The 27,745-nt window shown below is 34.4% G+C and overlaps 4 protein-coding genes across 7 annotated transcripts; 2 read left to right on the forward strand and 2 right to left on the reverse strand.

The window, feature by feature from the left end:
• Window positions 1-1,058: 1,058 nt before the first annotated feature.
• Window positions 1,059-5,008, forward strand: LOC114387998 (G-type lectin S-receptor-like serine/threonine-protein kinase At4g27290). Of its 2 annotated transcripts, none has more exons than XM_028348318.1 (7): window positions 1,059-2,447; window positions 2,756-2,893; window positions 3,318-3,448; window positions 3,525-3,735; window positions 3,864-4,101; window positions 4,219-4,375; window positions 4,493-5,008. In XM_028348318.1, exons 1-7 carry the CDS (start codon window positions 1,157-1,159, stop codon window positions 4,793-4,795), a joined length of 2,469 nt encoding a protein of 822 aa, XP_028204119.1. In that variant the 5' UTR covers window positions 1,059-1,156; the 3' UTR covers window positions 4,796-5,008. The 2 variants fall into 2 exon arrangements, with proteins under 2 accessions (XP_028204119.1, XP_028204120.1); XM_028348319.1 differs by having other exon boundaries at window positions 3,324-3,448.
• Window positions 5,009-8,764: 3,756 nt separating this feature from the next.
• On the forward strand, window positions 8,765-10,724 carry LOC114388083 (G-type lectin S-receptor-like serine/threonine-protein kinase At4g03230). Its single transcript, XM_028348418.1, has 6 exons — window positions 8,765-8,774; window positions 8,866-8,942; window positions 9,021-9,231; window positions 9,382-9,619; window positions 9,859-10,009; window positions 10,127-10,724. The coding sequence occupies exons 1-6, from the start codon at window positions 8,765-8,767 to the stop codon at window positions 10,412-10,414; spliced, it is 975 nt and encodes a 324-aa protein (XP_028204219.1). The 3' UTR covers window positions 10,415-10,724.
• A 584-nt stretch (window positions 10,725-11,308) lies between these two features.
• On the reverse strand, window positions 11,309-17,884 carry LOC114387997 (receptor-like serine/threonine-protein kinase SD1-8). Of its 3 annotated transcripts, XM_028348316.1 has the most exons (8): window positions 15,034-15,218; window positions 14,846-14,940; window positions 13,169-13,321; window positions 12,885-13,075; window positions 12,577-12,787; window positions 12,241-12,478; window positions 11,996-12,146; window positions 11,309-11,904 (listed from the first exon to the last, which is right to left on the reverse strand). In XM_028348316.1, the coding sequence occupies exons 4-8, from the start codon at window positions 13,032-13,034 to the stop codon at window positions 11,593-11,595; spliced, it is 1,062 nt and encodes a 353-aa protein (XP_028204117.1). In that variant the 5' UTR covers window positions 13,035-13,075; window positions 13,169-13,321; window positions 14,846-14,940; window positions 15,034-15,218; the 3' UTR covers window positions 11,309-11,592. The 3 variants fall into 3 exon arrangements, with proteins under 3 accessions (XP_028204117.1, XP_028204116.1, XP_028204118.1); XM_028348315.1 differs by lacking the exons at window positions 14,846-14,940; window positions 15,034-15,218 and adding an exon at window positions 16,366-17,884; XM_028348317.1 differs by having other exon boundaries at window positions 14,846-15,218.
• A 3,807-nt stretch (window positions 17,885-21,691) lies between these two features.
• LOC114388326 (G-type lectin S-receptor-like serine/threonine-protein kinase B120) lies at window positions 21,692-25,490 on the reverse strand. Its single transcript, XM_028348747.1, has 7 exons — window positions 23,933-25,490; window positions 23,664-23,771; window positions 23,301-23,542; window positions 23,003-23,213; window positions 22,665-22,902; window positions 22,426-22,573; window positions 21,692-22,232 (listed from the first exon to the last, which is right to left on the reverse strand). Exons 1-7 carry the CDS (start codon window positions 25,251-25,253, stop codon window positions 21,930-21,932), a joined length of 2,571 nt encoding a protein of 856 aa, XP_028204548.1. The 5' UTR covers window positions 25,254-25,490; the 3' UTR covers window positions 21,692-21,929.
• Window positions 25,491-27,745: the final 2,255 nt, after the last annotated feature.

Here is a 27,745-nt window from a genome sequence, read left to right on the forward strand (position 1 = left end):
AGAGAAAAATCTCGGAATATAATCCTGGCCTTCCAGGTTGGGGGACCAAGACACTCTCACTGTCCAACATCAAAAGCACTGATGACATTGTTGGCCTATCTTCTGGGTGCTGTTGAACGCATGACAGACCCACTTGAATACACCTTAGAGCTGCAGCTGTAGGAAACTGATTTTCAAGCAATGGATCCATCAGCTCCGAGGCCCTATCTTCATTCCATAGCTTCCGTGCCTAGCACATAATGCAAGTCAGTCATTTAAACAAGCATACATGATGCTCATCAGAGTGTTACAACTTACACCAGTGCATAACATATGAACAAAAATAGATCAAGCACGCACACTAAGTGCTAACAAGATAGCAATCTTGAAAATACAAATCCAAAGAACATAAACATACAAAATACACATTTTCCTGTTACCAAGCAACCAAGAAAATAAATTAATTAACGTTGTTTTGGTGAGTGATCCTCCAGGCAGTTTTTTTTTTTTCCTTCGGGTCTGCTCATGATTTGAACCACTCATCATTTGTCTTGGGCTTTGTACATCATTTGACTTGGCCCGAGTTTAATTGAAAAAAAAAATGATTTTAAGAAGCTGACAGATTTGGATGCGGGAGTTGCCATGTATACCCCTTTTTGCTATTCAAATTGAGAGATGTGTTCACAAACAATATTACTTTTGAGAGAAGATACTCGGTCAAAAAAAGCATCTGTTTGGTTTTGACCGAGCAGTACAAAATTAGATTTTTAGACCAAGTTCAAAGTTTCAACTTGCAAAGGTTAATTTTTTCCTCAAGAAATTTCAGAGAAGGACGTTTTCATTTTGAAAATTCACAAAGGTCTTCACCTGTCACATCCTTTCACATAACTGGCAAATCACCATTGAAGGGCTCTGAATATTAAAATCTTCTAACAACAACCAAACTACTCGCTGTTTGAACCGTGTCACTTTCATTCTTTCCTATCCCTGGTCTGTCCTACGTAGTGGAATATATAATAAGACCACTAACAGAAATTGCTTATATTATATATGACTAGAAGAATTATGTTTTATTCAGAAGTCAAAGCCCATCACTTATTAAAATGTTAGGATGTAAAATACAAGTGCAGCTTTATGTAACTGAAATTGGCTGTCGAATTTGACGAGGAGAGTGAGAATGAAGAAAGTTGTTATCATTATTTTTGCTCTTGCTTGTCTATCAATCCTTCAGAAAACGTCATATGCAGCTGATGTCTTGACTCCAACATCTTCCATTAAAGGTGGCCAAGAACTCATTTCTGCTGGACAAAATTTTTCTCTTGGATTCTTCACTCCAGGAACCTCCAAAAGCCGCTATGTAGGGATATGGTACAAGAATATTTTGCCTCAAACCATAGTTTGGGTAGCAAACAGAGATAGTCCACTTAATGACACGAGTGGAAATTTAACCGTTGCTGCTGATGGGAATATTGTACTTTTTGATGGAGCAGGTAACAGAATATGGTTTACAAATTCATCAAGACCAATTCAAGAACCAATTGCAAAGCTGTTGGATTCGGGAAACTTGGTGCTGATAGATGGAAAGAACAGTGATTCTGATAGTTACATATGGCAAAGCTTTGATTATCCAACAGATACAATGTTACCTGGCTTGAAGTTGGGTTGGGATAAGACCTCAGGTCTCAATAGATATTTGACTTCTTGGAAGAGTGCTAATGACCCCTCTCCTGGAAACTTTACCTACAGATTTGACCAGAAAGAATTTCCTGAGTTGGTAATCCGCCAGGGAATGAACATCACATTCAGAAGTGGAATTTGGGACGGCATCCGTTTTAATTCAGATGATTGGTTATCATTTAACGAAATTACAGCCTTCAAGCCGCAGCTTTCAGTAACTAGAAATGAGGCAGTGTATTGGGATGAACCAGGAGATAGATTGTCAAGGTTTGTGATGAGGGATGACGGGTTACTTCAAAGATATATTTGGGACAACAAAATTCTTAAGTGGACTCAGATGTATGAGGCAAGGAAAGACTTTTGTGATACCTATGGAGCATGTGGGGCGAATGGTATTTGCAATATTAAGGATTTGCCTGCTTACTGTGATTGCTTGAAAGGCTTCATTCCAAATTCACAGGAAGAATGGGATTCATTTAATTGGTCTGGTGGGTGCATCAGGAGAACACCCTTAAACTGCACAGAAGGTGATAGGTTTCAGAAATTAAGCTGGGTAAAACTACCCATGTTATTGCAATTTTGGACTAATAATAGCATGAGTCTTGAAGAATGCCATGTGGAGTGCTTGAAGAACTGTTCCTGCACGGCGTATGCAAATTCTGCCTTGAATGAAGGGCCTCATGGCTGCTTGCTTTGGTTTGGGAACTTGATTGACATCAGGCTGCTTATAACTGAAGAGGATGCAGGTGGACAACTTGATCTTTATGTAAGGTTAGCTGCTTCAGAAATAGGTATGAATGGGTTCTGCTTTAATATGGCATGTAGTGTTACCTTCTTAATATGTCCCCGCCTTAGTATGAATAAAGAAGATAGAATTTAGAAGTCTATCCTCCCTTTCAGGTCTCTTAATCTGAACTGTTTTTTTCACATGCCTAATTCTAGGCAAACAACAATAACATACAGTGAAGAGACAAATTATTCATTCATTTGCATTTCAATAAAATGTATTCTTGATTAAGTTTTCTTCAATGCTTACATCTGCATTTTCTTGAAGAAATATCTGCCCTAAACTTTAGCATCTGCTTTTGTTCTTGTGAAGAGTCCACTGCGAATGCTAGTAAAAGGAGAAAGATAGCACTGATTATTTCGGCATCGTCTTTGGCACTGCTGCTTTTGTGTATTATTTTGTGCCTTTCTAAGAAGTATATAAAACGGAGGAGGACCACTACTGATTTGGGTAAGATTCTTAAGCAATTCAACTTGCTTGCTTATATTAAGAATTCTTCTCAACTTTGTTTCTTCCATCCAAGAGACTTTTCATATCTTTGTGGGACTAGGGCATGTATATTCGAGAAGAAGAAAGAAAATAAATTGCATTAATAGCTATAGTTTACTGTGAGAAACAACATATTCATTTCAAGGTTGACGTTCATAAATTCAGCCTAGAGCTCAGATGATCGACAGATCAAGCAAGCTCAGTGATGTTTCTCATTATTTTTTTGGTGTTTCAAAGTTTAGCTAGAGCGGTTGAACCAAATTATTATCAGACTAAAAAGTATATAATATACGCATGCAATGGTTGAGTAAGTTTATCGTTGATAAATTACCAAGAAAATGGTGACTGTGATAGTTATAAGCAATGTGGAAATTGTTTCTTCAAGTCGCAGGTCATAGAAATCATAATGAAGATCAAGCACCACCTCTTTTTGAGATAGATACTATTCTGGCCGCTACAAACAATTTTTCAATTGAGAACAAGATTGGGGAAGGTGGTTTTGGCCCAGTATACAGGGTAAATCTTTTTTTTTTTCATTAAGAAGTGTGTTTTTATTTTTCCTCATGAATTTAACTGCTTCCTTTAAAATCAGGGTAAATTGGCTCACGGACAAGAAATAGCTGTTAAAAGGCTATCAAAAACCTCAAAACAAGGCATCTCAGAGTTTATGAATGAAGTTGGATTGGTAGCCAAACTCCAACACCGTAATCTTGTGAGTGTTTTGGGTGGGTGCACTCAAGGAGAAGAAAGAATGTTGGTCTATGAATACATGCCAAATAGTAGCTTGGACCACTTCATTTTTGGTAATACCACCACTTCAAAACTATGTAATTTACTAGCAACTTGGAAAAGCTCTGCTAGCATATTTACTCTTTTGCTTTAAGTAACCTGTTCTGTAATGGCTAAGTGAGCTCTTTCTAATCTTCCATAGATCCTAAGCAAGGAAAAACTTTGAAGTGGAGGAAACGATATGATATAATTGTGGGGATTGCTCGAGGACTACTTTATCTCCATCAAGATTCAAAACTAACCATCATTCATAGGGATCTAAAAACTAGTAACATTCTACTAGACAATGAATTGAACCCCAAAATTTCTGATTTTGGTGTATCCCGCATTGTTGAAGGAGATCATTTTGCAGTAACAACAAATGAAATTGTTGGGACAATGTAAGCCCTATGGTGAATAACTGATATTTACTTAGGATAATATAAATTTTTTATAGAATAGTTTATTAAAAAATAATATGATTCATGCTGCTTATTGTTTGTTGATAATGTGTGCAGTGGTTATATGTCCCCTGAGTATGCAGTAAATGGGCTTCTTTCCGTGAAGTCTGATGTGTTTAGCTTCGGAGTTATAGTGTTAGAGATATTAAGTGGAACCAAAAGTAATAACTTCAAAGTCAAACATCCAGATCATGACCATAATCTATTGGGGCAGGTAACCAAAACCAACCACATGCAATGCAATATTGACTTTACTGTAAAAGCCACTTCCCGATCTTTCTTTGTTTTATGTTTACCTTTACCAGTATTAACCTTCTCTTAAAATACCTAGGCATGGAGATTATGGAATGAAGAACGAGCTGTGGAATTCATGGATGTTAATTTAGACCTTACAACTATTCCATCAGAATTTATGAGCTGCCTGCAAGTTGGTCTCTTATGTGTTCAAAATTTACCCGAAGACAGACCAACTATGTCGTCTGTGGTTTTCATGTTGAGCAATGAAAGCATTGCACTAGGCCAACCAAAGAAGCCTGACTTCTTTGAAGAAAAGTTAGAGTATCGTGGGTACAGCGAGAAAGAGAGTTTTAGTAACAATGCTATGACTATAACATTGTTAGAAGCTCGAAATTAGTTGCTAACTTATAGGTTCTTTTGCAATATTTCTTTAAAAGTAGTTGGTCAAAAAAGCATTTAGTCAGTTTGGTAATATATTGTGAAAGAGAACAATAGTTGGATGAAAGAAAGAGGACTGTAGGTGTATTACATAAAGGCCCTATAGAATAACTTTATTTTTTGTTATTTTTATAGATTTAAATATGTTAAAGATCCTTAGATTATATTCAAATTTCGCAATTGATCTCTGAAATTTTTTTATTTCTCGTTGGATCCCTGAAACTTCAAATGTTGTGGGAGATTCCTACCATTAGTCTCCGTCCAAGACATAATAGCGTGTCCGTTTAGTTGGACACGTTAGCAATACATGGCGTGCCACTTGAATTTTTTTTATTCTTATATTTAATTTTTTAAAAAAAATTGCTCCCACCTGTTTTTCTTTCTTTTTTTTCCTTTCCTTCTTTCCCTCTTCTCTTCTTTCCTCGTTCTTCCTCCTTCTTTGGCGACCCCAAAACCTCGAACACCACCTTCGTCCAAGTTGGCCACGGTGTGAAAGCCCACCCCAACCACTCAACAACAACAGCTTGAAACCCAAACCCTGCACGCTTTCTCCCTTCCTCCCCTCATTAATTGCGTGGGCCCCCTCTGCCTCCACAGCAAGCCCATTATGGTTGCATGAGCCACCGCAGGGTGTGACTACCTCGACTTCTCTAGCGAGCCTAAGTTCATAGAGCGCATGGAGGGAACACACCACAAGAGGACTGCCGAGACCACACATTTGGCATCTTTGCTTGTGGCTTCTTCTCCAAACCTGCCACACACCATAACTGTAACCTGATTTTTCAGATTTGGTTTTTTCCTCCTAAGTTTGGGTTTGTTGACTGGTTTGCGGTACCACTGACGCAGGTCCAATTTTGGGTTGGCAGTTCATGCAACAGTTGAAGGGGTGATGCACGGTGGTAAAGAGAGGGTTCGGTGAAAATTGAGTTTGAGTTTTGGATTTAGGAAGAGAATTGAGAGAGAAAGGAGAGGGAAGAGATGATAGAGAATTTGTGCATGGAGGGGCAGAAGAGGGGATCAAAATACTTAATAGCATGGCGATACATTTATACAAAACTTCTACCCCAAGCACACGCAATGGAGTTGTAGACAATCAAGTAAAATCCAATACACGAAATCATTTGATTTATGGACAACATAGTTGTGGCTGCGGGCGAAGAACCAATCAAGGAGAGGGGAATAGAGGAGGATGGTATCGGTTGAGTTGTGGAAGGAGGGGGAGGTGAGGAAGCTAGTGACAGTGGCGAGGAAGGTGGCAAAGGAGGAAGAGGTGTCGTTGTCGACAATAGTGTAGTTCACATGTTTGGACGTCTGACGTTGCTTCATACATGTATTGCTAACGTGTCCAACTAACAGATGTGACACCCTTTACCCCTGTAACATCCCATTTTTTGTAAAATAAATTAAATTTTTTTTTATTAAAAATAAATAAAGTCTTAGTAAAATAATGAGATTTTTGTAATTAAATAAATAAGGATAAATGATGATCTCTGACTCATTCACCGTTGGATCGTCGTGAAATTTAAGCACCAGTTTTGCAACTCAATTCCGAGCCTTGTCATGGTTGGGAATTACGAAAAGATGTTAGAGCTGATAGAAATACCCTTCACATTGTAACTTTTTCTTTCTCGCAAAAATCCAGAACTATTCCGATAAAATTATGATCCCGAACTCGTTAACCGTTGGATTGTCGTGAAATTTTGATATGTGGTTCATGATTTAACTATGCACACCTTCACCCTTGGGGTTTACAAAATAATGCCCGTGAATGGAGAAAGATGCATCACACGTAGGACCATGGAATGAAGACTTCAATCCCTTTTCATTCTCTCTAACGTTTGGGAACCCTAACAGAGCAATCGGAGGAGGAGCTCTAGAGAGCACCAAAAATTTCACAATTGATAATGAAAAACGCTTGAGTGACTACATCGAGGTAAGAGATGAGTTATTCACAATTGGGGATTTTTGAGAACATGTGTAATGATCCTTAGAATATCAATTAGAACGAGTTTTGGGGTATTTCTGTAATTTTTTATTTTATCATTATAATTATAACTGTGAATTATATATGTTTGATGAACCAGTTGATGTCCCAATGAGAAATTGCTGCAAAATTGATGTGTTCTTGTATTGAGTGTGGACCCTTAAAAAAATTGAGTTCTTTTTATTAACGTGAATTATATTCTAAATGATATTATTCAATGACTTATTTTATACAAATTATTATCTTGTTCTAATTTTTTTCCACGACGATGATCAACATGTTATGTGTATATATTTATTGTAATACTAAAATAATAAATTAAAGAAAGTTGTAAGGTTAATGCCTAGTGGTAATTTCTTTTGATGTAATATTAAATTAATTGTTATAAAAACTCTTTTGATTAAAAATAATGTAGCTTGATTTACTATATATATATATATATATATATATATATACATATATATATATATATGTTTTGTGTCATGCAAATATGATTACTGTGTGATGTGTATATGAGTTATGAGGTGTAATAAATTATTATAATGACATTATAATATTATTATGGAGATTGAGTAGTACAAAGTGAAATGTGTCAATTTTCGAGATACATGTAAACATGAGATGATTGATTATGACATTATGAGATGTTAAATTGTGGACATGATATTTGGTTGTGAATAAGTGTGTGTGTTTAACACTTATGTGACAATAATTATGTTGTGAGCTGTGAATTATACAATAACTCGACCAGTGTTGCTATTGAGAAAATGTTTATGTGCAGTGTTAAAGAGAAAGTGTAGGTTTCTTATTTAGGAACTAGTGTTAAATTGTAGCGCAATGTGTTAAAAGTGTTTAAAACACGAGTGTAAGGTCGTGGGTATTGTATAATTCATGAGCAATGTCTATATGCCAAAAATTATTTTAGGAGTTGGACCTGAATCAGGAGGGAGAGGCCCTAATGGACTCTTCGGAGTGTAGGCCTTGGGGGTAAATACACCCAGTTTGAGTGATCCTTTAAGCCTGTGCCGATCCCACATGGTTGGAGTATTCTCGCAAGATAGCGTGACCCTGACTGGTCTCCCTATAATTTTCTTTAGTGAGAGTAACCTGATATACCCATGTTGTGGTGTGTCTTGTTATGTACTCCTAAGCATCCCAAGGTGGTTTTTCACTGACATGGTACCACATTGCATATAGGCTTGAGTCTTAGCATAACTGTTGCATACGTTTGCTAATTGTTTATTATGAAATTGATGTGTTATTATGTGTTGATCGGAGTGTGTGATTCACGTGTAATGTGATTGATGATTGAAAAGTAAATTTTAAATGACAAAGTGGTGAAATTACGTGAGTTATATTTAAGTAAGTTGTATCTCATTTATATGATATGTATATCTAGTTGTCTTGTTTCTCTATTAGTTAAGAATATGATAACTCATTCTCTGTGTTGTTTGTGTTTGAATCCTGTGATGATCTTAAATTTTGTGTTCGGGGAAACAAATAACTAAGTGAATTGCTTTAAGAAATCTTGTGCGGAAGGACGTCGGGACACAATGCTCTGATAGGATGTAACATTGGAGTATAGGTTTCTATATTAATTATTTGAAGTCTTAGGCGACCTTATTTGAGCCGAGATGACTTTATCATTTATTTGTACAAGTTTGAATATGATGTAAAAAAAATGAATGTGAGTCTTTTATCCTGCTGAAAGAATTTTATTTAAATGCATTTTAAAAACTTTTAATTAATTATGATTTCTTTTCCTTTTATTAGTATATATATATATATATATATATGAGGTAGAGAGGGTCACATTTCACATCATGTTTTTGGTGTTTCAAAGTTTAACTAGAGAGGTAAAACCAAATAGTCAAACTAAATAGTATATAACACATATGCATGCAATGGTTGAGTATGTTTATCTTTGATAAGTTTACCAAGAAAATGGCTGGCTGTGATAGGTTCAAGCCATGTGAAAATTGTTTCTTCTAGTCGCAGGTAACAGAAATCATAATGAACATCAAGCATTGCCTCATTTCATGTAGATACTATTCTGGCTGCTACAAACAATTTTTCTATTGTGAACAGGATGGGAGAAGGTGGTTTTGGCTCAGTATACAGGGTAAATGTTTTTTTTTTCCCATGAAGAAATGTTCTTTTATTTTTCATCATCAATTTTAAATGTGTCCTATTAAATCAGGGTAAATTGGCACATGGACAAGAAATAGCTGTGAAAAGGTTATCAAAAACCTCAAAGCAAGGAATCTCAGAGTTAATGAATGAAGTTGGATTGGTAGCCAAACTCCAACATCGTAATCTTGTGAGTGTTTTGGGAGGGTGCACTCAAGGAGAAGAAAGAATGTTGGTCTATGAATACATGGCAAATAGTAGCTTGGACCACTTCATTTTTGGTAATTCCACCAATGCAAAAACACTGTAATTTCGCTTGCTTGCAACTTGGAAAAGCTCTGCTAGCATATCACTCATTATGCTACTTTACTCTTTTGCTTCAGATAACCTATTCTTTAATGGCTAAATGACTTCTCTCTGATCTTCCCCAGATCCTACACAAAGAAAATTTTTGAAGTGGAGGAAACTATATGAAATTATTATGGGGATTTCTCGGGGACTGCTTTATCTCCATCCAGATTCAAAGTTAACCATCATTCACAGGGATCTAAAAACTAGTAACATTCTACTAGACAGCGAATTGACCCCCAAAATTTCTGATTTTGGTCTTGCCCACATCTTTGAAGGAGGCCATTCTACAGTAACAACAAAAAGAATTGTTGGGACAGTGTAAGCTATGTGATGAATTTCTGTGATTTACTTAGTATAATATACATTTTTATAGTATAATTTATTTTAAAAAAGACTTAATTATATTTTTAGTTCTTTAAATTAAGGGTTCTATTTATTTTAGATTCCCAAATAAAAATTTACATTTTTTAAACAAACCCTCTAATTTGAGGGACTAAAAACATAATTAGGCATTTTAAAAATATAAAATTCACGTTGTTTATTGTTTGTGTGTGTAGTGGTTATATGTCCCCTGAGTATGCAGCAAATGGGCTTCTTTCCCTAAAGTATGATGTATTTAGCTTTGGAGTTATAGTGTTAGAGATATTAAGTGGCATCAGAAATAATAATTTCTACCATCCAGATCATGACCGTAATCTGTTGGGCCAGGTAACCATCCACATGCAATGCAATATTGAGTTTTCTATAAAAGTCACTCCTATCTTTCTTTGCAATACACCAATTTGTTTAATTTTATTAGTATTAACCTTCTCTTAAAATACCTAGGCATGGAGATTATGGAAAGAAGGACGAACTGTGGAATTCATGGATGTTAATTTAGACCTTGCAACTATTCCATCAGAATTACTAAGGTGTCTGCAGGTTGGTCTCTTGTGTGTGCAAAAGTTACCTAAAGACAGGCCACCGACTATGTCGTCTGTGGTTTTCATGTTGAGCAATGAAAGTATTACACTTGCCCACCCAAAGAAGCCTGAATTCACTGAACAAGGGTTAGAGTTTCCAGGGTACAACAACAATTCTATGACTATTACTCTATTAGAAGCTCGAAATTAGTTGCTAACTTATAGGTTCCATTGCAATTGCTATTAGGCCGTTTGGTAATATTTTGTGATAGAGAACCAGAATTGGATGAAAGAAAGAGCATTGTAGTAGGTCCATTACAATAGCTTTCTTTTCTTGGTTGTTGGAAAACATTCTCACACTGAGTTTTCTGGCTGCAATGTTTACTTATATTCTTATTAAAGGATATTTGTACTATATAGGAAAAAAATAAAAACAAAAAAGAGCGAAGCCCCCACCACGACGACAGTGAGACACAAAATAACATAATGATTAAAGAGAACAAGACACAAATTTATATTGAGAAGGCATGACAGAAAGTGGTGCGGCGCAATTGTTTTGCGTAACTATTTGTGCAAGTGACTGGCACGATAGGGTAACAAGGAGATTAGAGAGAGATAAGAGATGAAGAGATTAGAGAGAGATAAGAGAAAGTTAAAGGCCCTTGTACATGTAATTATTTGAACTAACGCGAAGAAAAATTGTGAGTAGACTTTGGTTGAGAAATGAAAACATCATCCACTGGTAATAGTAACTGTTTCCCTAAAAATGAAAACACCACCTGTGCCCATAAGGGCAGAGAGATATTACACCAATGTAACTTTACCTCACACTTATATTTCAACAAAAGTGTAAGCCACACCAAAACTAAACTCAGCATTAAATCCAATTAGATTATAAACCTGACTCAGTTTAAGACAGTGTCCAAGTCTGCGACTGCTAGACATACAAACAACCGCATGAGTAAATAACAAAACTACATATTATCGGCTGAAAGTAATTTCAAGCCTTAAGCTAAGGAGTGTGCTTTTCTTTTCACTAAAGGTATCTCTTACATATATTACATCAAAACAAGATCAAGGAACCAAGTGATTGGACAACAAATAGTTAATGTGCCAATGGTAAGGTTGAATCGTTTAAGTAGTATCCAAGTTCAATCCTTAGCAGAAACAATTCTTGATCAAGTTTTACTTACCTCCCAATTGAACTCTGGATTAGTTAGAGTTTCTTTCTCCTGATGAACTAGAGGGTTAAGATCAAAAACAAAAAAAGATTAAGGTAGATCTCAAAGATGCCGCAAATATCAGATGAAGGAAGATTTACAGAATACAGAATATTTTTTTATGTTTTGAGGAATATACAAATGTGTTAGTGATGTTATGCTTCTTTGACTACCTAGCATCTAGTAATGTGACTGTGACTTGGTTCACACTCCATGATTGATCTTTCTTGCTTGAAGAAGAATCGGTCTCCACAGGATTCTTCCCTATGGAAAACCCAGGGTTTCTGGGTTGTGGCATTATTGCGGATTCACTACTCAGCATCAATAACACTGAAGACATTGTTGGCCTATCTTCTGCACGTTCTTGGACACACAAGAGTCCAACGTGTATGCATCTAAGAACTTCAGATTGTGAACATGAATCGCCAATGGATGAATCAATGAGTTCCAATGTACTGCCATCTCTCCACTGCCTCCATGCCTACAACAAGAAAGTACCATCAATTGTTTATTAACAGAATATGATATTATCAACTAAGTAGCACTCTGATTAAAGAAACACTCTCACTTACATTCCCTAGAAGATTCATATCTTCATTTGAGTAATAGAATCCTCTATTTTTTTTCCCAGTTATAATTTCCAGCACTAGAACTCCAAAGCTAAAAACATCAGATTTCACTGAGAAGTTCCCATCCATAGCATATTCAGGGGACATATAGCCACTTGCACATTAGAAAAATATACAAATAATAAAGTCAGCATATTTGGTCTTTTAACAGAGTACTAATTTTATTTTTTTTATATTATGGTACTCACTATGTTCCAACAACTCTCAATGTGTTTGCTTCTGTCTGATTCGTGCCAAAAAGTCTAGCCATCCCAAAGTCTGATATCTTTGGGTTCATTTCACTATCAAGTAGAATGTTGCTTGCCTTGAGATCCCTATGGATAATCCTAAATCTGGAATCATGGTGCAGATAAAGTAGCCCTCTAGCTATGCCACATATAATGTTGAAGCGTCTTTTCCAATCCAATATGGGTTTTTTGGCTTTGTCTGGAACATTATTTGTTATAAAGTATTTGAATATAAAAAGAAGACCGTATTAAGCTAACATTCAAAAAACAAAAATCTTTCAGGCTAAAAGAACTTACCAAACAAAATAGAATCAAGGCTTCTATTTTCCATGTACTCATACACTAGCAACTTCTCATCCATCTCAATGCAGCAACCAAAGAGCCGAACAAGATTTCGATGTTGAAGCCTGACAATTAACTTGACCTCATTCTTAAATTCTTCAACTCCTTGCACGGAGTTTTTTGATAACCTCTTGACAGCAATATCTTGGCCTTCCATCAACCTGCCCTGTTATATACACACAAGAACTCCTATTAGTATGGTTTCTGTATAGGTGCTTTGTGACTTTGAGTTATTATGATGGGAGCTACAAAAACAAACCTACCCTGTAAACAATACCAAAGCCTCCTTGTCCAAGTTTATTTGCTTCAGAGAAGTTGTCTGTGGCCATTGTTATGGTATTAAAATCAAACATTGGCAACTCTATGTCATCCATGTTCCTTTCTCCTGAGTTTTCTCTATTAGTTGAAAACATCCTCTCACTCGTTAGCAAATCCCGACTTCTTCGGAAAGAACCTGGTTTTGTGGCAAGAACCAAGACAACACATTTCATCATCTAGCACCACAACATTTATACCATATACTTAACATTATATGGAGGGGCATTACCTCTAGGGGCTGTCTTAACATTTGATATACTGAACAGTTTCCTCTTCTTCCAGAAAATGACAACCAATCCCAAAATTATTACAGCTGCAGAAATTGTAATTCCTACAACCTCACCTGTATGGTTTTTCTTGTGAGAGCCACCTACTATGTCATCTGTGAAACACAGGCTTCTTTTAATACACTTGTCCACTAAATATTTGTTCCAACTGTCAGAAGATAGGTTCTCTAGTGCTAATACTAGAAATTACAAATTAAATGGTGACTCATCATAAGTAAAATAGTCAAGACAAAAACACCATGTCACACTTTCACTTAAAACCAATTTGGAAGCAACCTACAAGCTCATAATAAAAATGTGCAACCATTATTCACTGTGTACAAGGGAACATTTAGTGCTTTGCATTAAATTTATGCTGAAAAGATAACGTGCCAAATTAGCTATAGAAAATTTCACTTCAAGGACCAAGAAAAGGAAACCAATCAAACATATTATATTATATTATATTGTAATCATGGTTTTTCTTATTAAAGAAAATCACATTTACAAAAAGGGCAAAGAAAAATGAGAGAATTTTGTTTGTTTTGAATTTGATAGAGCATCCCGTTTGATATAGACATGCAACTTTGGAATGATGGCTACTCCGACCAAAATGTATAAAAATATGTTTTTATGAGTCACACCACAGTGCAGGTGCCTTGATGGCCCGATATTCATGAACCAAATCCTTATTCATTATTTCACAGTTCACACGCACCAAAATCCTACCAACCTAAGAACTTTGCGTGGTCCGGGACACTAATTGAATCCTTTTTCCACTTTCATCAAGGGCAAACTTTTTTCCTAATCCTATTCATTTTGCTTGCCAGATTCAAATTCAAATATGAACAAATAGGAAGATTTAGCTAGCTAGCTGTGAAATAAATTCAACAATTCGGTCAATGATATTGTCTTTGTTGTGAACAATTTTAAACAAAAATGTATCATTGCGGGCAAAGTATATGTAACTATAATGACGCTAGAGTGTATCAATAGTATTATTACTCTCTGTTCATCTCTTATTAAACTTTCTACATATAACAACATTATATATGTAAAAAAATTAGGAAAAATTGTAGATATTTTGTTTCTTCTTGAAAAACATAATGTAAACGTAAACGTAACCATTATGCTTGAGAAAAGAATATAGCATTAGTCTGACCCAAACAGAACGAATAAAGAGTGTTGCTAGGTGCACCCAACATTTAATTAAAATACCAAAATTGCCCCTACACTTTTTTCGCATTTGTGATGGATGTGTGTGAGGGTGATCCGTAAATCGTACGGATCAAGTTAATTCGTAAGATTGATACGGATTAACTTGATCTGTAAGCCTTTTACGGAACAATAAGGATGAACATGATCCGTAAAAGTCTTACGGATCAAGTTGATCCGTAAAAAGCTTACGGATCATGTTGATCCGTATTGTTCCGTAAAAGGCTTACGGATCAAGTTGATCCGTAAGGTTTCTACGGATCATGTTGATCCGTATTGTTCTGTAAGACTTTTATGGATCAACTTAAATGACTTACGGATCAAGGATATTTTCGTCATTTTACCTTAAGTGCTGGGTGCACCAGCAATAATGCTGGGTGCACCTAGCAACACCCACGAATAAAAAAGGTCGGCCCACAACATACATTTTGGTACGGCCCATATGAAAAAGTGGTGGGCCCAGCAAATTCTGAAACCGGTTCTTTAAACAAGTGGCTTGCAAAATAAGAATAAGCATTTTCTGAAATAAAGAAAAGAGAGAAAATCAAACATTTGTATTTATTTCGTTAGCTCACCCAACCTAAGGAATGAAAAAGCTCGGTGAAGAAATTACAATTGCGTTCATATTTGATTATATTCCAAAGTCAGAAAGATTGCCTCCACCTGCAGACAGAGATCACTTTCTTTCCTTTCCTTTCCTTATTAGAAGAAGACCATACGTGAAAACAGCTTTAGGCGGCACCAAGAAATTGTCGAAATATAGAAAGTACACTAGTTTTTGTCGATAAATTTAACTGGATGGGTTTACTCGAATTTTTTTCACTTCATCATATTTTATTTAATAATAAGATTTTAACTAGAAATTTTATTTAAGAAGATTCAATCCAGTATCATTAGACTTATTGGTATATAAAAAAATATTATTTCTATCCTAAAATAATTATCAAAATAGTACTTTTTATTTTGGGACTCAACCCCTTAAATAAGATTTTGGAAATAATAATTTGGGATGATAATTATTGTTGGTATATAAAAATTACTCCTTCCATCCCAAAATATGTTGTCTAAAGTACTAATGTCTTTTTGTCTCTAGTGAAAATCAAATTCCTCTGATTTACAGAAATATAGGATATTATAAACAACAGAAAATAAAATATCCCAAATAAAATATTTATTTAAATAAATAAAATTATCATTTTTTCCTCCAAACTTTCAATCAAAAACTTATTTTAGGTCTCCAATTTTTTTCCAATCAAAATCCCAGCTAATATATTCACATCGACAGAAAACAAAACTACGTACATCCTACCGTGAAATTAAAGGAGGGTAGATAGTTTTGCATGATTCCTGTTGATTGAAATGCCTACAATTTTGCTTTCTTTCTAATTTCCAATGAGACAAACGGGCCGTATATACACTCCTACTTTGGAAGGATATATTAGCGGGAGACTCAGCTTGCGGAAACGTATTCCATACATCTCTGTCTCGTAGCCAAACCAACGTTTCCATCACACAAATGTAATTACTCTCATTCTCTTTTCTTCTTTTTAATTAGCAATTACTCTCATTATCTTAATTTCAACACTTGTCTAATCTAATCTAGTAATGTCAATTCCAAAAAATTCTAAAATCATAATCACCTTATTTTATTTTGTTTTGCATGATATTGGTTTATCATTGTAAAATTATTAGGAACCTAAAGACATACAATAATGTGAGTATTTTGTTTTAATATAATCTATTTGAATAAAGATTGGATCAATAACATCTAAATCATGAAACATTTAGTTAAAGAATATAATTGGATATCACTTTTGTTTACCATATTGTATTGTTTGATTAGCAATTACTAGTGCATGTCCAATTTCCATTATCAATCAAGCTATAATTCCGAAGAGTGGAAAGCAGAAGAGAACCAAATTGAGAGATGGGAGAGAGCACGTACCTACGTCAGAAGCTGCTAATCTAACATAGAGATGTTGTCCACCCGCAGGATACAGCCTCATATCTTCGAGTTCACCACTCCACGTCACGCATCCGCTTCCTCCGTTTGTGATCTGAATGTTGGCATAAGCAGTGCAAGAACAATCCCTGAGGCACAAATCCTGACACTCCCTTAGGTTCATGCTCCCGTTCGCAAACACATAGGTTGTCTCCGGCAGCTTCACGTTCTTGACATGCAAAAACTTGTCACTCCCACAATCCAAATCCGTCTTCCTCTCACACCCATCAGACCCATCTCTCAAATTCCACGCCTGCTGGTTCCTCGGCCTGAACCCTCCCACGCACGTGCAAACCGGCGAAGCGTTGGAGTCACACAACCCATATGGACCACACGCTCTGTAGCCGTCACACTGATCCTTAGGCGCGTACCAAAACGTGGTCCAAGTTTTGCTACTTGGCACCCAAGTAAGACGCTTAAGTTCACCACCCGAAGTCACAACCAGCCTCGACAAAATCGAACGGTTCCCAATGGAGAACGAATAGTACACACCATGTTTATCATAAGAAAAATCAAACGTTATAGAATCTGTGTCGGGTTGCATCTCTGGCACCCCACTGAATCTCTCACCATTCCAAGGGCCACTTCTGTATGCAATGTTTTGATCATCACTTAAGAAAATTTCTGGTATTCCACGTGTGTCTATCTTGAAAGAGTAATCTCCGCTTGAAGGGTCGCTCCCTGTGTTTTTCCACGATGTTAAGTGTTTCTCCGCGCCAGTGTCTAGGTTCCACCCCATTTTCATGCCGGGTAAGAGTGTGTCTGTTGGGTAATCGAAGCTTTGCCAGAGATACTTTGTCGGGTCGGTTATGTTTGCTTCTCTGAGAATTAGGTTTCCTGTGTCCAAAAGCTGAAGCACGGGGTTGTTGGCTTTGGTTGCGTCGGAGGACCAAACGGGGTTCTTCTTTGATGGATTTCTGAGGACGATGTTTCCGTTTTCTCCGATGGTTAGAAAACCACTGGAATTCTCGAGAGGGTTGTCTCTATTGGCCACCCATACTACGGTTTTGTCGTCGGTGATGTTGTTGTACCATGCGCCTAAGTACCATGTGGAATTGGTCCCCGGAAAGAAGCCCAGAGCGAAGATGTGGCTTGGTGATACGAGGGTTTGGTTGGTTAGAAGAATTTGTGTTGAGCTTAAGGTGTCTGTGGAGAATGAAATTGCGATGTGTTGTGATGATGCAAAGAAGAAGCAAAAGAGGAAGAATAAGAAACCTGGCATGATTGTTTGCAGAGAGAGAGAGAGAGAGTTGATGAAGTGTTTGGTGAGGAAGAGAAATAAGAGTTTGGTTTCGTAGTTTTTTTGGTATTGTGGACCGGTAGTGAGGAAATTTAAGAAGGGAAATTGACCCCGGCATTGGCATTCATTCGCATCTTGGTCTAAGCTTTTTCTTCCTTTGAATAAGGCTTTCCCAATTTTGAAAAGTGAAACCCTCCTACTCTGATATCGTTGCTTTTGCTCTGTCAACAGTGTGAATATGGTTTGCCATCCAAAAGATTTCGCAACTGCTTCTTGCATAAGTTGATTAAATGTTTAATATTATTATTCTCCTTTTCCTTTTTCATCTGTTCACCAATCATCACAAACTCGTGGAAATTTATTGATTATTTTATATATATAAACTTACCAAAACATTTTGATGAATTAATAATATTCTCTTTATTGATTATAAAAAATGAGAGATTCAAGTAAAAGTGATTGAAACATATATTATCTTCCTTTTCATTTTGATGAATTAATAATATTTTCTTCATAAGTTTTTTTTTCCGTGTACTAATAATTTGTTTAATTAGTAATTTTAAATTTGAATTTAAATATATTTAAAATGAAAATTTTGTCACTTATTAATGGTTATGGTCAACTTAAATAAGATTGCAGACATTTGTCTCTACCAAAATAAATGGTTATGCTAAACTTAAATAAGATTGCAAACATTTGTCTCTACCAAAAAAAGTCCTTTGCCGTATAAATGGGTGGCTGGATCATGCAGTATAATTAACAAAGCTAGCTAATTATGCTTTAGCTCTGGTAATGACTTTTTTTTTTCTCTTCCAAATCTGAATTTAGATAATTATGTTTTAGTGGCGGCCCAATTAGGTGACCGAATCTGGTTGCAGGTATGACACCTTTTGCCGCCAAAAACTGACCGCGCATAAAAAAAATTAATACTATTAAGATTTAAATATTTTTTTAGTTTTATTTATAGAGTATTTTTAGTTTTAATTTTTTCTAGTTTCTTCTTTTTTATATTTCTTTGATTAAAATTCTTTATTTTAGTCTTTGCTCTATAAAAACATTAACTGATGATGCAATAATAATAATGTTAACAATTCATTAACTTGTTACATTAAGGAGTTAGATATGTAATTCTTGCAATAATAATAATATTAACAAGGAGTCTTTTGCAGTAATAATATTAACAATTCATTAACTTGCAATAATAATGTCAACTAATTGGATCTCATAAATTTTTGTAAACAAACGGAAATTTAAAATCATAGTTTATCAACAAAAATTAAATGGCATTGTCTTATCAAATTATTTGCCGACGTGATGATTCAATTGCCGTATTGATTATGTCATTGTTATATTTTAATGTTATTATTTGATAATATAATAAAACAAAAAAAAAAAGAACTTTAAAGACTAAAGCAGGAACAAAAATCTCTAAAGTACTGAAATAAAATAAAAATAAAAATAAACATCAATTTGAATTTTATTAAAAAAATTATTATGAGGTTCTATTAGATATATCCCTCCATTATGCCATGGTTTATGCCTTGATGGGAATGTAACAGTTTATGATTATATTTTGTCTTTTAATTTCTTTTCTCTGGGAGCGTTTATGTTATAGATTTTGATAGATTTATGAAAATATGAAGACGAGAATATATATATTATATTTGTTATAAGTTTTTTAAAAAGTATTTTTGATATTACTGATTCCTAAAAATGCTATAGTTTATTTTTTTTTATCATATTTTCTTATATTTGTATTTTCATTAGGAGGAATGGAAAATTTATATTCACACAGGAATGTAAAAATTTATTATTTAAAACACATGCAAATTGGATATATAAATATGTAAACTAATAAATTCCTTAGAAAATACACACAAGAGTAACCTACCAACTTCTTGATTAAAAAAAAAAGCTAGCAAGTACCAATTATTGTAAACTTTAGTCCTAAAAATATGAACTAGAACGGCGTCTATTATGATTTTTTTTCTCAGTTGTCCAGTTCATCAAGAGAAAGATATACTGATTAAAATTTGACACAAAATTATTTTTTATTAAGAATTAAACTCAAATATTAACTTAATGATTAAACCTTAACCTCAGTACATTAATAACTTATGTCCAATCAATTAGTTTTTAATTATAAATCTATAATGTTTCTTATGTGACTTTTTATTATTATTTGTAGGGTAGATTTCACTTACATCTTTTGAAATTTAATAAAATTTGATTTGATAGTACTCCTTTGTTTTTTTCACTCCACACAAATTTTCTTTAATTTATATAAAAAAGTATATTCTTTTCATTAACACATTTTCTAAATTTCTTACAAAATTATATAAAAGTTAAGGAACTAATTAGTGAGATGATAAACTTATTTATAGTTAGCAATTTCTTGGCGTCATACTTTAAGAGAGGAAAATTAAGTAGCTGATTAGTTAGCTAATTATGCTTTTTCCTTAAATGGACAGAATGATGTTTTTGATTCAGTCCCAGCTTTTCTTTCTTGTGCTGTTCCGGCCACCGCGTTCCCGTGGGACTTCTAGTTTACTTTTGTTCTGGGGTTTTTTCTCCCTTCAATAATAATAATAATAAAAAAAGGTAATTACGGCCGGAAAGTTTTACTAAACGTTAACTTGACTGAAGTCTGTCAACGAAGTTATGGTTTACTAATGACCATTTGTTATGTTTCCGTAATTCAAATTCATTAAATAGCTCTTGTTAGTGGACAAAATATTTGTATTTTGATTTTTTAATGCTATTTATATTTTGATGTTTACGTAATTCAAATTCATTAAATAAGAGTACTATTTGTTTCTAGACTCATTCTGTTTCTAGATCCTAATGACTAAAAGTTGTTGAAACTTGACCATGATGGGATAGGAAATTTTAAAACCATGGAATTTGCAAGGAAGTTCCATCCGACAGATGATCTTCAAAGGAAGCTTCTTCAAAGAAAGTGACTGGAAGTTCATTAATATGCTTGATAGAGAGAGGAAACAAATCATAAATTCGAGTCCTTCAAATGTCTAATAAGGCATTAGAGAAAATGAGGATACTGGTAGAAGAGTGGAATATAGTTTCCCGTCTTTTTTTCTAGTGTTTTAATTTCGATAGAAATAAATAAAAATGATATTTTTAATGATATTTAATTGATAAAATCTACGCCCGTTGGATAAAATTAGGATAAACTCCACTTATATTTGTTGAAGTTTAACGACATTTTATCCAATATCCTTTTTTAGATTACTTTGACTTTCCCTAACTTAATATAATTTTGTAAGAATTTTAAAAATATTTGTGTTGAACCAGGAAATAAATTAAGTGACAAAAAAGTAATCTAACATGTAACTTAAAGAAGATTTGTGTGGAGTGAAAAAATAAATAAAGGAGTACTATATCAAATCAAATTTTATTAAATCTCAAGATATGTAAGTGTAATTTAATTACCCTAAAAATTAATAAAAGAAATCGTACAAGAAGCGTTATAATTAAAGACAACGATCTACTTTCATATTTTTGGGACTAAAGTTTACAATAGTTGGTGAGTTACTCTTATGTGTACTTTTAAGGAGTTTAATAGTTTGCATTTATATATCTACTTTAGAAATAGTGTGCATGTTCTTTTTTTTTAAAAAAAAGTGTGTACGTTAAATAATGTTTTTTGCTTTTGTGATATATGTAATTTTAAATCTATTTTTTGTTCTTTCTAATTTACATTTTCCTGTCGAAACAAATCCTAAAAGTATATAAAAAAAGGACTATGAAAGTTAATTGCTGAAAATATATTTTATCTACTAAAGTAATTCCTGCAGTTGAAAATAATGGACAAATCACGTGTAAAAGAAAAGGTTAGTTTGTTGACTTCCGGAATTATTCTGTGCATGTGGAAGACAAAATTACCTACACCTGCATACATGTAACATGATACTGATAGCACCTAAAGTCGACAAACTAAAATTGAAATTTTCTTTTTTATGATATGAAACTAGTTTAAATTTTCTCTGTTGCATACTTGCCTACCCCATATAAAGTGATCCTAGTCCTTTTTCTTTCTATTTGTCAGGTAACAAATCACATTTCTCTGAAGTCTCAAAATACAAATTGATATATACAAATGCGAATTCAATATTAAGGGTATAGTATAGTTTAATTTCACCAGGGCCATAAGGGAAAAGTAAAACAATATGAGCCCTATGTATGTACTTGTGAAGGGTGAAAGAGAAGTGCAAACAAAACTGACACAGAAAGGGAATGGAATCAATTTCTATCTCCCTACCACCATTGTGACTGTCAAATCATTTGAAACATCAAGGCCATCCATGTAAAATTCTCTGTCCTCAGTTCTCCTCATTGAAGTAATCAAAGGTTGCGTAGGTATGGGAAGAGTTGTTGCTTCACTTTCCAGCCACAACACCACAGCAGACATGTTTGGCCTATGAGCTGCTGAATCTTGCACACATAGCATCCCTATGTGTATGCATCTCAAAGCCTTGTTTCTAGGACTAGAATCACGAATGCAAGGATCAAGAAGCTCCATTGCTTTGTGTTCATTCCAAAGATGCCATGCCTACACCCATTCCATCATAAAACATCAGTTTCTTGCATTTCAATAAACTTTGTATTAAAAATGTTGCAACTTTACACACATTTTTCAAACTAGTTTTTTAAACATGTTAGAAATTTCAGCAAAACTAAGAATTGACATAACTTATTTATGCAAATTGCATCGATACAAAAAAAGTGTAATAGGGGGTACTCACATATCCTATGAGGCTTGAGTCATCTGAGTGACGAAAGCTAGTGTTTCTGCGGCCACTCAAAATCTCTAGTAGTAATACACCAAAACTATATACATCAGATTTTACTGAAAACAGACCTTCCATTGCATATTCAGGGGCCATATAACCACTGCAGCAGAGTTATATTAAGATTAGCCTGGTCCAGGTAAGAATTTACAAGTGGATGACTCAAAATACAAGCAAAATCAAAGTATACTTACTATGTACCAACTACTCTGTTTGTATTGGCTTCATTCTGGTTCCCACCAAATATCCTGGCCAAGCCAAAGTCTGATATTTTTGGGTTCATGTTTTCATCCAACAAAATGTTACTCGCTTTTAAATCTCGATGTATTATTCTAAGTCTTGAATCCCGGTGCAAATAAAGTAATCCTCTTGCAATGCCTTCAATGATTTCAACACGTCTTCTCCAAGCTAGTTGTTTTTGTTTGACAGGATCTGTCATGATGTTAACCAAAAAGTGCAAAATTGTTAAGAAAATTTCATGGTACTTAAAAATGCAGAAAGAAACAAACATGGCTTATGTGAAGAAACATACCAAATAAAAAGCAATCCAAGCTTTTGTTTGGCATGTATTCATATGCCAGCAACTTCTCCTCCCCTTGAATAGAGCAACCCATTAATCTAACTAAATTTCTGTGTTGTAATTTGGCTATCAGCATCATTTCATTCTTGAACTCCTCTAAACCTTGGCCAGACCGTCTTGAGAGCCTCTTAACAGCTATTTGTTCTCCGCCTGGAAGCTTTCCCTGGTAAATGGAGCAAATAATTTTCATTACATTTTAGCAAGACTTTTTTTTATTACTAAAAGATGGGCTTAATAGAAGCATTTTTACCTTGTAGACAGGGCCAAAGCCCCCTTGCCCAAGCTTATTTTCTTCAGAGAAATTGTTTGTGGCTATTGAAATGCAGCTAAAATTGAAAACTGGAAATTCTGGTCCACTTAATTGGTTCCCCTCCAAACTAAGGTCAGCTGATCCTGAAAATTCTGCTGACATTTCTCTGCTCTTGTTTGCATCAAAAACTGGTAGTGCATCACTACTCTTGCAACAAGAAACTGAGGAAACTGTAGGCAGAACTGGAGAGAAAATGAGAAACATAGACAAGTCAAAATCAAAAACAGCATTTGACACCTTTGGCTTACTGGCAAAGTATCTGGGAGAGAAGAAATTTAGGGTCTAAGGAGATGGATATTTCACCTTTAAGTTTTCCCTTGAATCTCCAGACCAGCCATACAAAGATTCCTAGACAGATTAACCCCGCCCCAATCGTTGATATTATCACAATCCTGTTCTTTTTAACATCATCTGTATAATTTGAAGACACACAAGTCACAATATATGTTATTAGAACCTGACCATCATAGAAGCTTGTCATCATCTTCATATTCATAGACAATTTTAAAGTCAAAATCAAAATTGAAAATGTTATTTACGGAAACATAAACAAAAGGGACTCTTTACCTTACCTAAATCAGAATGAGCGAGGCGTATGTGCAATGTGTTCCCTCCACTTTCCAAATGTTGAATATCAACCAAGTCCCCATGCCACACCATGCACCCTAATCCAACATTGGCATACGCCGTACAAGAACCATTGCTCAAACACTCTCTCTCACAATCATTCGTGCCAACCACACGTGCGAAATCGGGCAACTTCATAGACCTACGATCCAAGAACCCATCCTCTCCAACACTAACCTGAGTCCCAGAAGAAGTAACATTAATCCTCTGAGCCTTGAGCGGAGTCATCCTCGTACACCCACCCGACCAGTTCCCCTTTTCCCACTGATCCCTATGCTTCGGTTCAAAACCTCGTATGCAAGTACAAACAGGTACTAAATCCGAAGAAGGGGACAACGTTAACAAATCACACGCCGCGAAACTCCCACACTTGTTATAAACATCACACTCGTGAAAAGGCCCTTTTTGAATCTCACTCCAACTCTTCTCATCCTCATTCCACCTGAACTCTCTCTCGTATCCATCCCACCCTATTTGAAACCTCACCTTATCCGTGCCGTTTAACGGGTTATATATGAAATACCTACCACCTTTACCGTCCCCATTAAGCGTGAAACCGTAAAGATAACTTGCTGCGATGGACAACCCTTGAAACATTCTACCATCCCAATACCCACTTCTCCACCTTCTTTTTTCCCCTTCCCAAACCACTATCTGAGGTAACCCTTCAGGATCCACCCCCATAGTGTAGTTTCCCTTTGAAGGATCCGTGGCTGATTTCCATGAAGTGAAGACATGGCTAGTGCTCAATCCACCCACTGGCACCTTCATACCGGGCATGTATGTATCCGTTGGATTCTCGAAGCTTTGCCAAACCACTTTCTTTTCGCATGTGAGAACGAGGTTGCCATCGTCATGAAGCGATGCTGAGGAGTTTTTGTTGTTGCTGTTAATATTGGAAACGTTTGAGGACCAAACATGGTTCATGGCTCCGTCGAGGACTACGAGGTTGCCGTCATTGGAAATAGTGATGGCTCCTCCGGTGCCGTTGATCGGTTTGTCGCGGTTTGCGACCCATATAACTTCTGGTCCGGGAATGTTGTCGTACCAAATTCCAACGTAGCGGGAAGAGGAGTTGTCGGAACTGAAGAAACCCATCGCAAAGTTGAGCTCTTCTGACACCAATGTTTCATGCTCTTTGTCCCTGATCGTGACGCCCTGCGTGATCCTGGTCTTAGAACTAGCTGCGAAAGAAAACAATAAATGGTGGAAAGAGACGAAGGAGAAGAGAAAAAAATAAAAGTAGATTATCGTCGCCGCTGCCATGGTATTAGTATGAGCTGTTGCGGTGAGAGTGGCAGTGATGAAAGCATAAAAGGAGAAATGGAGATGGTTAGTGGGTGTGACTGTGATGAAATGAGAAAAGGGAGAAGATGGAACGTATTAATTGGACCGAATGAGTTTGGGAGAAGAACACGACCTCATTTGATTGAGAAGACACGTTTGTTTGTGTTGTGGTTGTTTGAAAACACGGCTCGGAGTTGAGAATGGAACACAAGGTCACACTCATACAGTAGTAGGATATAGGTAACTTGATATTATTTTTGTTTTTATTTGTCAAAGCAAATAATTAATTATTAAAAGAGAAAAGGTACGGCATTAAGTTGTATTATTAAGACTAATCATTGAATTAATGGCTTCCACTGCGGCAGAGAAGAGAACCCTCCGTAGAAAGGTTCACTTCACCTTTCCAACTGATACACATTACCGCACTTTGTTTTTCACGGCTATCCTTAGTATTAAAAAGTAACAGTAATCATACACGTACACTACTACAATTTTAGGTGCCAGAACCAAAAACAGAAAATATCAAAATTTTATAAGTTATTTAAAATGAAAAAATGAGGATATTTTTAAGACTTATCAGATTTTTTTCTTAAATTGACTTAAAATAAAAGTGGAAATTTTTTCTATTTTTCATTTTTTTAATTTCTTAAAAAGTTAAATAAAGTTCTTAAAATATAAAATAGTTTTATGATAAAGGAATAATTTTATAACAAGAAAAAAACAATAATGTGATTTTAGAATAAACAAAATTTAAATGATATAAATATGTTCATTTTATTAATTATTTTTTTATTCTAATACAAACATATAATTCAACAAAAATAAATAAATAAATACAAACATAACATAAACGTGAGCGTTTTTCAAAGCCGAGTAATTCGAACATTATCTCACATTTTGTTTAATCATTTTCTACGTCCCAGCAGTATCGACCAAAAGTAAAATAAAAAATAAGCGCGACTCTTTTAAATAATTAAGTCAACTTTTAAACTTAAGTTAACTTATAACACTTAATCAATCAAATCCTAATAATTTACAAATAAATCAACTTATCTATCTTTTATTATTATTCTGACTCGTCTATCCTTTTCATTTAACAAAACAGTTGCCATGTCTGACATTTTCTTCTATTCTAAAATGAATTTTACCAGTTTGGTGGCCAAACATTTAGCGTATGTATGAACATGTGAAAATGGAGGCAAATAAAATAAAAGTACTATTTTTTTTTTCATTATTTAGAAGGAGGAAAAAAGAATCTTTTAACACTTTGTTTGTTTGCAAAAGAGGAGAAGGAAAGGAATGGATTGGAGAAGAACAAAAACTTTTAAAATTTGTTCCCTTCTTTCTTTGGTTGTTCTAATTCTAAAAGAAAGACAGAAAGTTCTGTGGAATCCCACTACCATTTTTATTCCACCCAAATTAGAAAGAAAACAAGAAAAAAAAGAGAGACTAAAACGACTAAATTCAGATTGTTTTGTTATCATGTTTTTCTATCATTTTATTATTTTATTATATTCAAAACTTTTTTTCTTTCCATTTTATTTTCTATTATTTTACTCTTTTTTGCTGTTATCTTATTTTTACATTTTTTTCCCCGCTTTCTTTAATAAACCAAAAATAAGATACTCGAAAACGATTATTCTCTCTTCAAGTAGAGTAAAATTGATGAGGGGAAGCTTTTTTTATTTTTCTTTTATGATTTTTAAAGTTAAATAAATGTTTTAGAATAAAGTAATATTATTTTGAGTTCAATAATATGATAAATCAAAAACAAGATGCTCGAAAATGATTATTATATTATTAATAATAAAGTGAAAATTATTTTGAGTTAAATTTAATTTCTTTAATTAATTTTAAAAATACACAATTTAGTTTTTTATTTAATATTTATTTTTCTGAATAAATAGAAAAATAACTTATTGATATTTTCTATTTTATTCATCTAATAAATATATATATTTTTTTATTTTATTTTATTTAAAAAAAATCTTCTCTATTTCATTCTTCGTCCTAACAAGTAACAATTTCTGTGGGCGGTGTTGCTTGATATCTAGACATGCACGGGTTGAGGCTGTTCATAGAAATGTGACTCATATGATCCATCACACTCACGGGTTTTATATAACACCCACATTTTCATTATACTCAATGTTTATTTTTATTTGTATTTATTCTGGGAATTAATTAGAATTCATGTGTAAAATAACCAAGATGTCTTGATTGACAATAAAAAATCAACTAGTAACATTTTAATCCAAAATATATATACAAAATTTATATGATAATTTTAAAAATAAAAATTTATTTATCATAAAAATATTAATTCAAAAAATTATTGTTGTTATTATGAAATAAAAGTGATCTATTTAATTTTTAAGTAAAATACGTATAAATGATTATAACATTGTTGATTGGAATGTGGGTTGGGACGTGAAAAATCAGTCCAATGCCCATTTCAATTTCATGGAAAT

The sequence above is a fragment of the Glycine soja genome, chromosome 15, assembly GCF_004193775.1.
Source record: "Glycine soja cultivar W05 chromosome 15, ASM419377v2, whole genome shotgun sequence".
Taxonomy (NCBI): domain Eukaryota; kingdom Viridiplantae; phylum Streptophyta; class Magnoliopsida; order Fabales; family Fabaceae; genus Glycine; species Glycine soja.

What these genes read in the sequence shown, in the direction of transcription:
- LOC114388326 (XM_028348747.1), bottom strand. Translation starts at nt 25,253, where the DNA reads ATGGCAGCGGCGACGATAATCTACTTTTATTTTTTTCTCTTCTCCTTC. An exon ending in CTTGGATTGCTTTTTATTTG is followed by an intron (nt 22,903 to 23,002) that starts GTATGTTTCTTC and finishes ACATCATGACAG; the next exon opens with ATCCTGTCAAACAAAAACAA. An exon ending in AACAGAGTAGTTGGTACATA is followed by an intron (nt 22,574 to 22,664) that starts GTAAGTATACTT and finishes ACTCTGCTGCAG; the next exon opens with TGGTTATATGGCCCCTGAAT.
- LOC114387998 (XM_028348318.1), top strand. Translation starts at nt 1,157, where the DNA reads ATGAAGAAAGTTGTTATCATTATTTTTGCTCTTGCTTGTCTATCAATC. An exon ending in GTTAGCTGCTTCAGAAATAG is followed by an intron (nt 2,448 to 2,755) that starts GTATGAATGGGT and finishes GTTCTTGTGAAG; the next exon opens with AGTCCACTGCGAATGCTAGT. An exon ending in GTTTTGGCCCAGTATACAGG is followed by an intron (nt 3,449 to 3,524) that starts GTAAATCTTTTT and finishes CTTTAAAATCAG; the next exon opens with GGTAAATTGGCTCACGGACA.
- LOC114387997 (XM_028348315.1), bottom strand. Translation starts at nt 17,644, where the DNA reads ATGCCAGGTTTCTTATTCTTCCTCTTTTGCTTCTTCTTTGCATCATCA. An exon ending in TGTTAAGACAGCCCCTAGAG is followed by an intron (nt 13,076 to 13,168) that starts GTAATGCCCCTC and finishes CCACAAAACCAG; the next exon opens with GTTCTTTCCGAAGAAGTCGG. An exon ending in GCTTTGGTATTGTTTACAGG is followed by an intron (nt 12,788 to 12,884) that starts GTAGGTTTGTTT and finishes TGTATATAACAG; the next exon opens with GGCAGGTTGATGGAAGGCCA.
- LOC114388083 (XM_028348418.1), top strand. An exon ending in AAAAGAATTGTTGGGACAGT is followed by an intron (nt 9,620 to 9,858) that starts GTAAGCTATGTG and finishes TTGTGTGTGTAG; the next exon opens with TGGTTATATGTCCCCTGAGT. An exon ending in ACCGTAATCTGTTGGGCCAG is followed by an intron (nt 10,010 to 10,126) that starts GTAACCATCCAC and finishes TAAAATACCTAG; the next exon opens with GCATGGAGATTATGGAAAGA.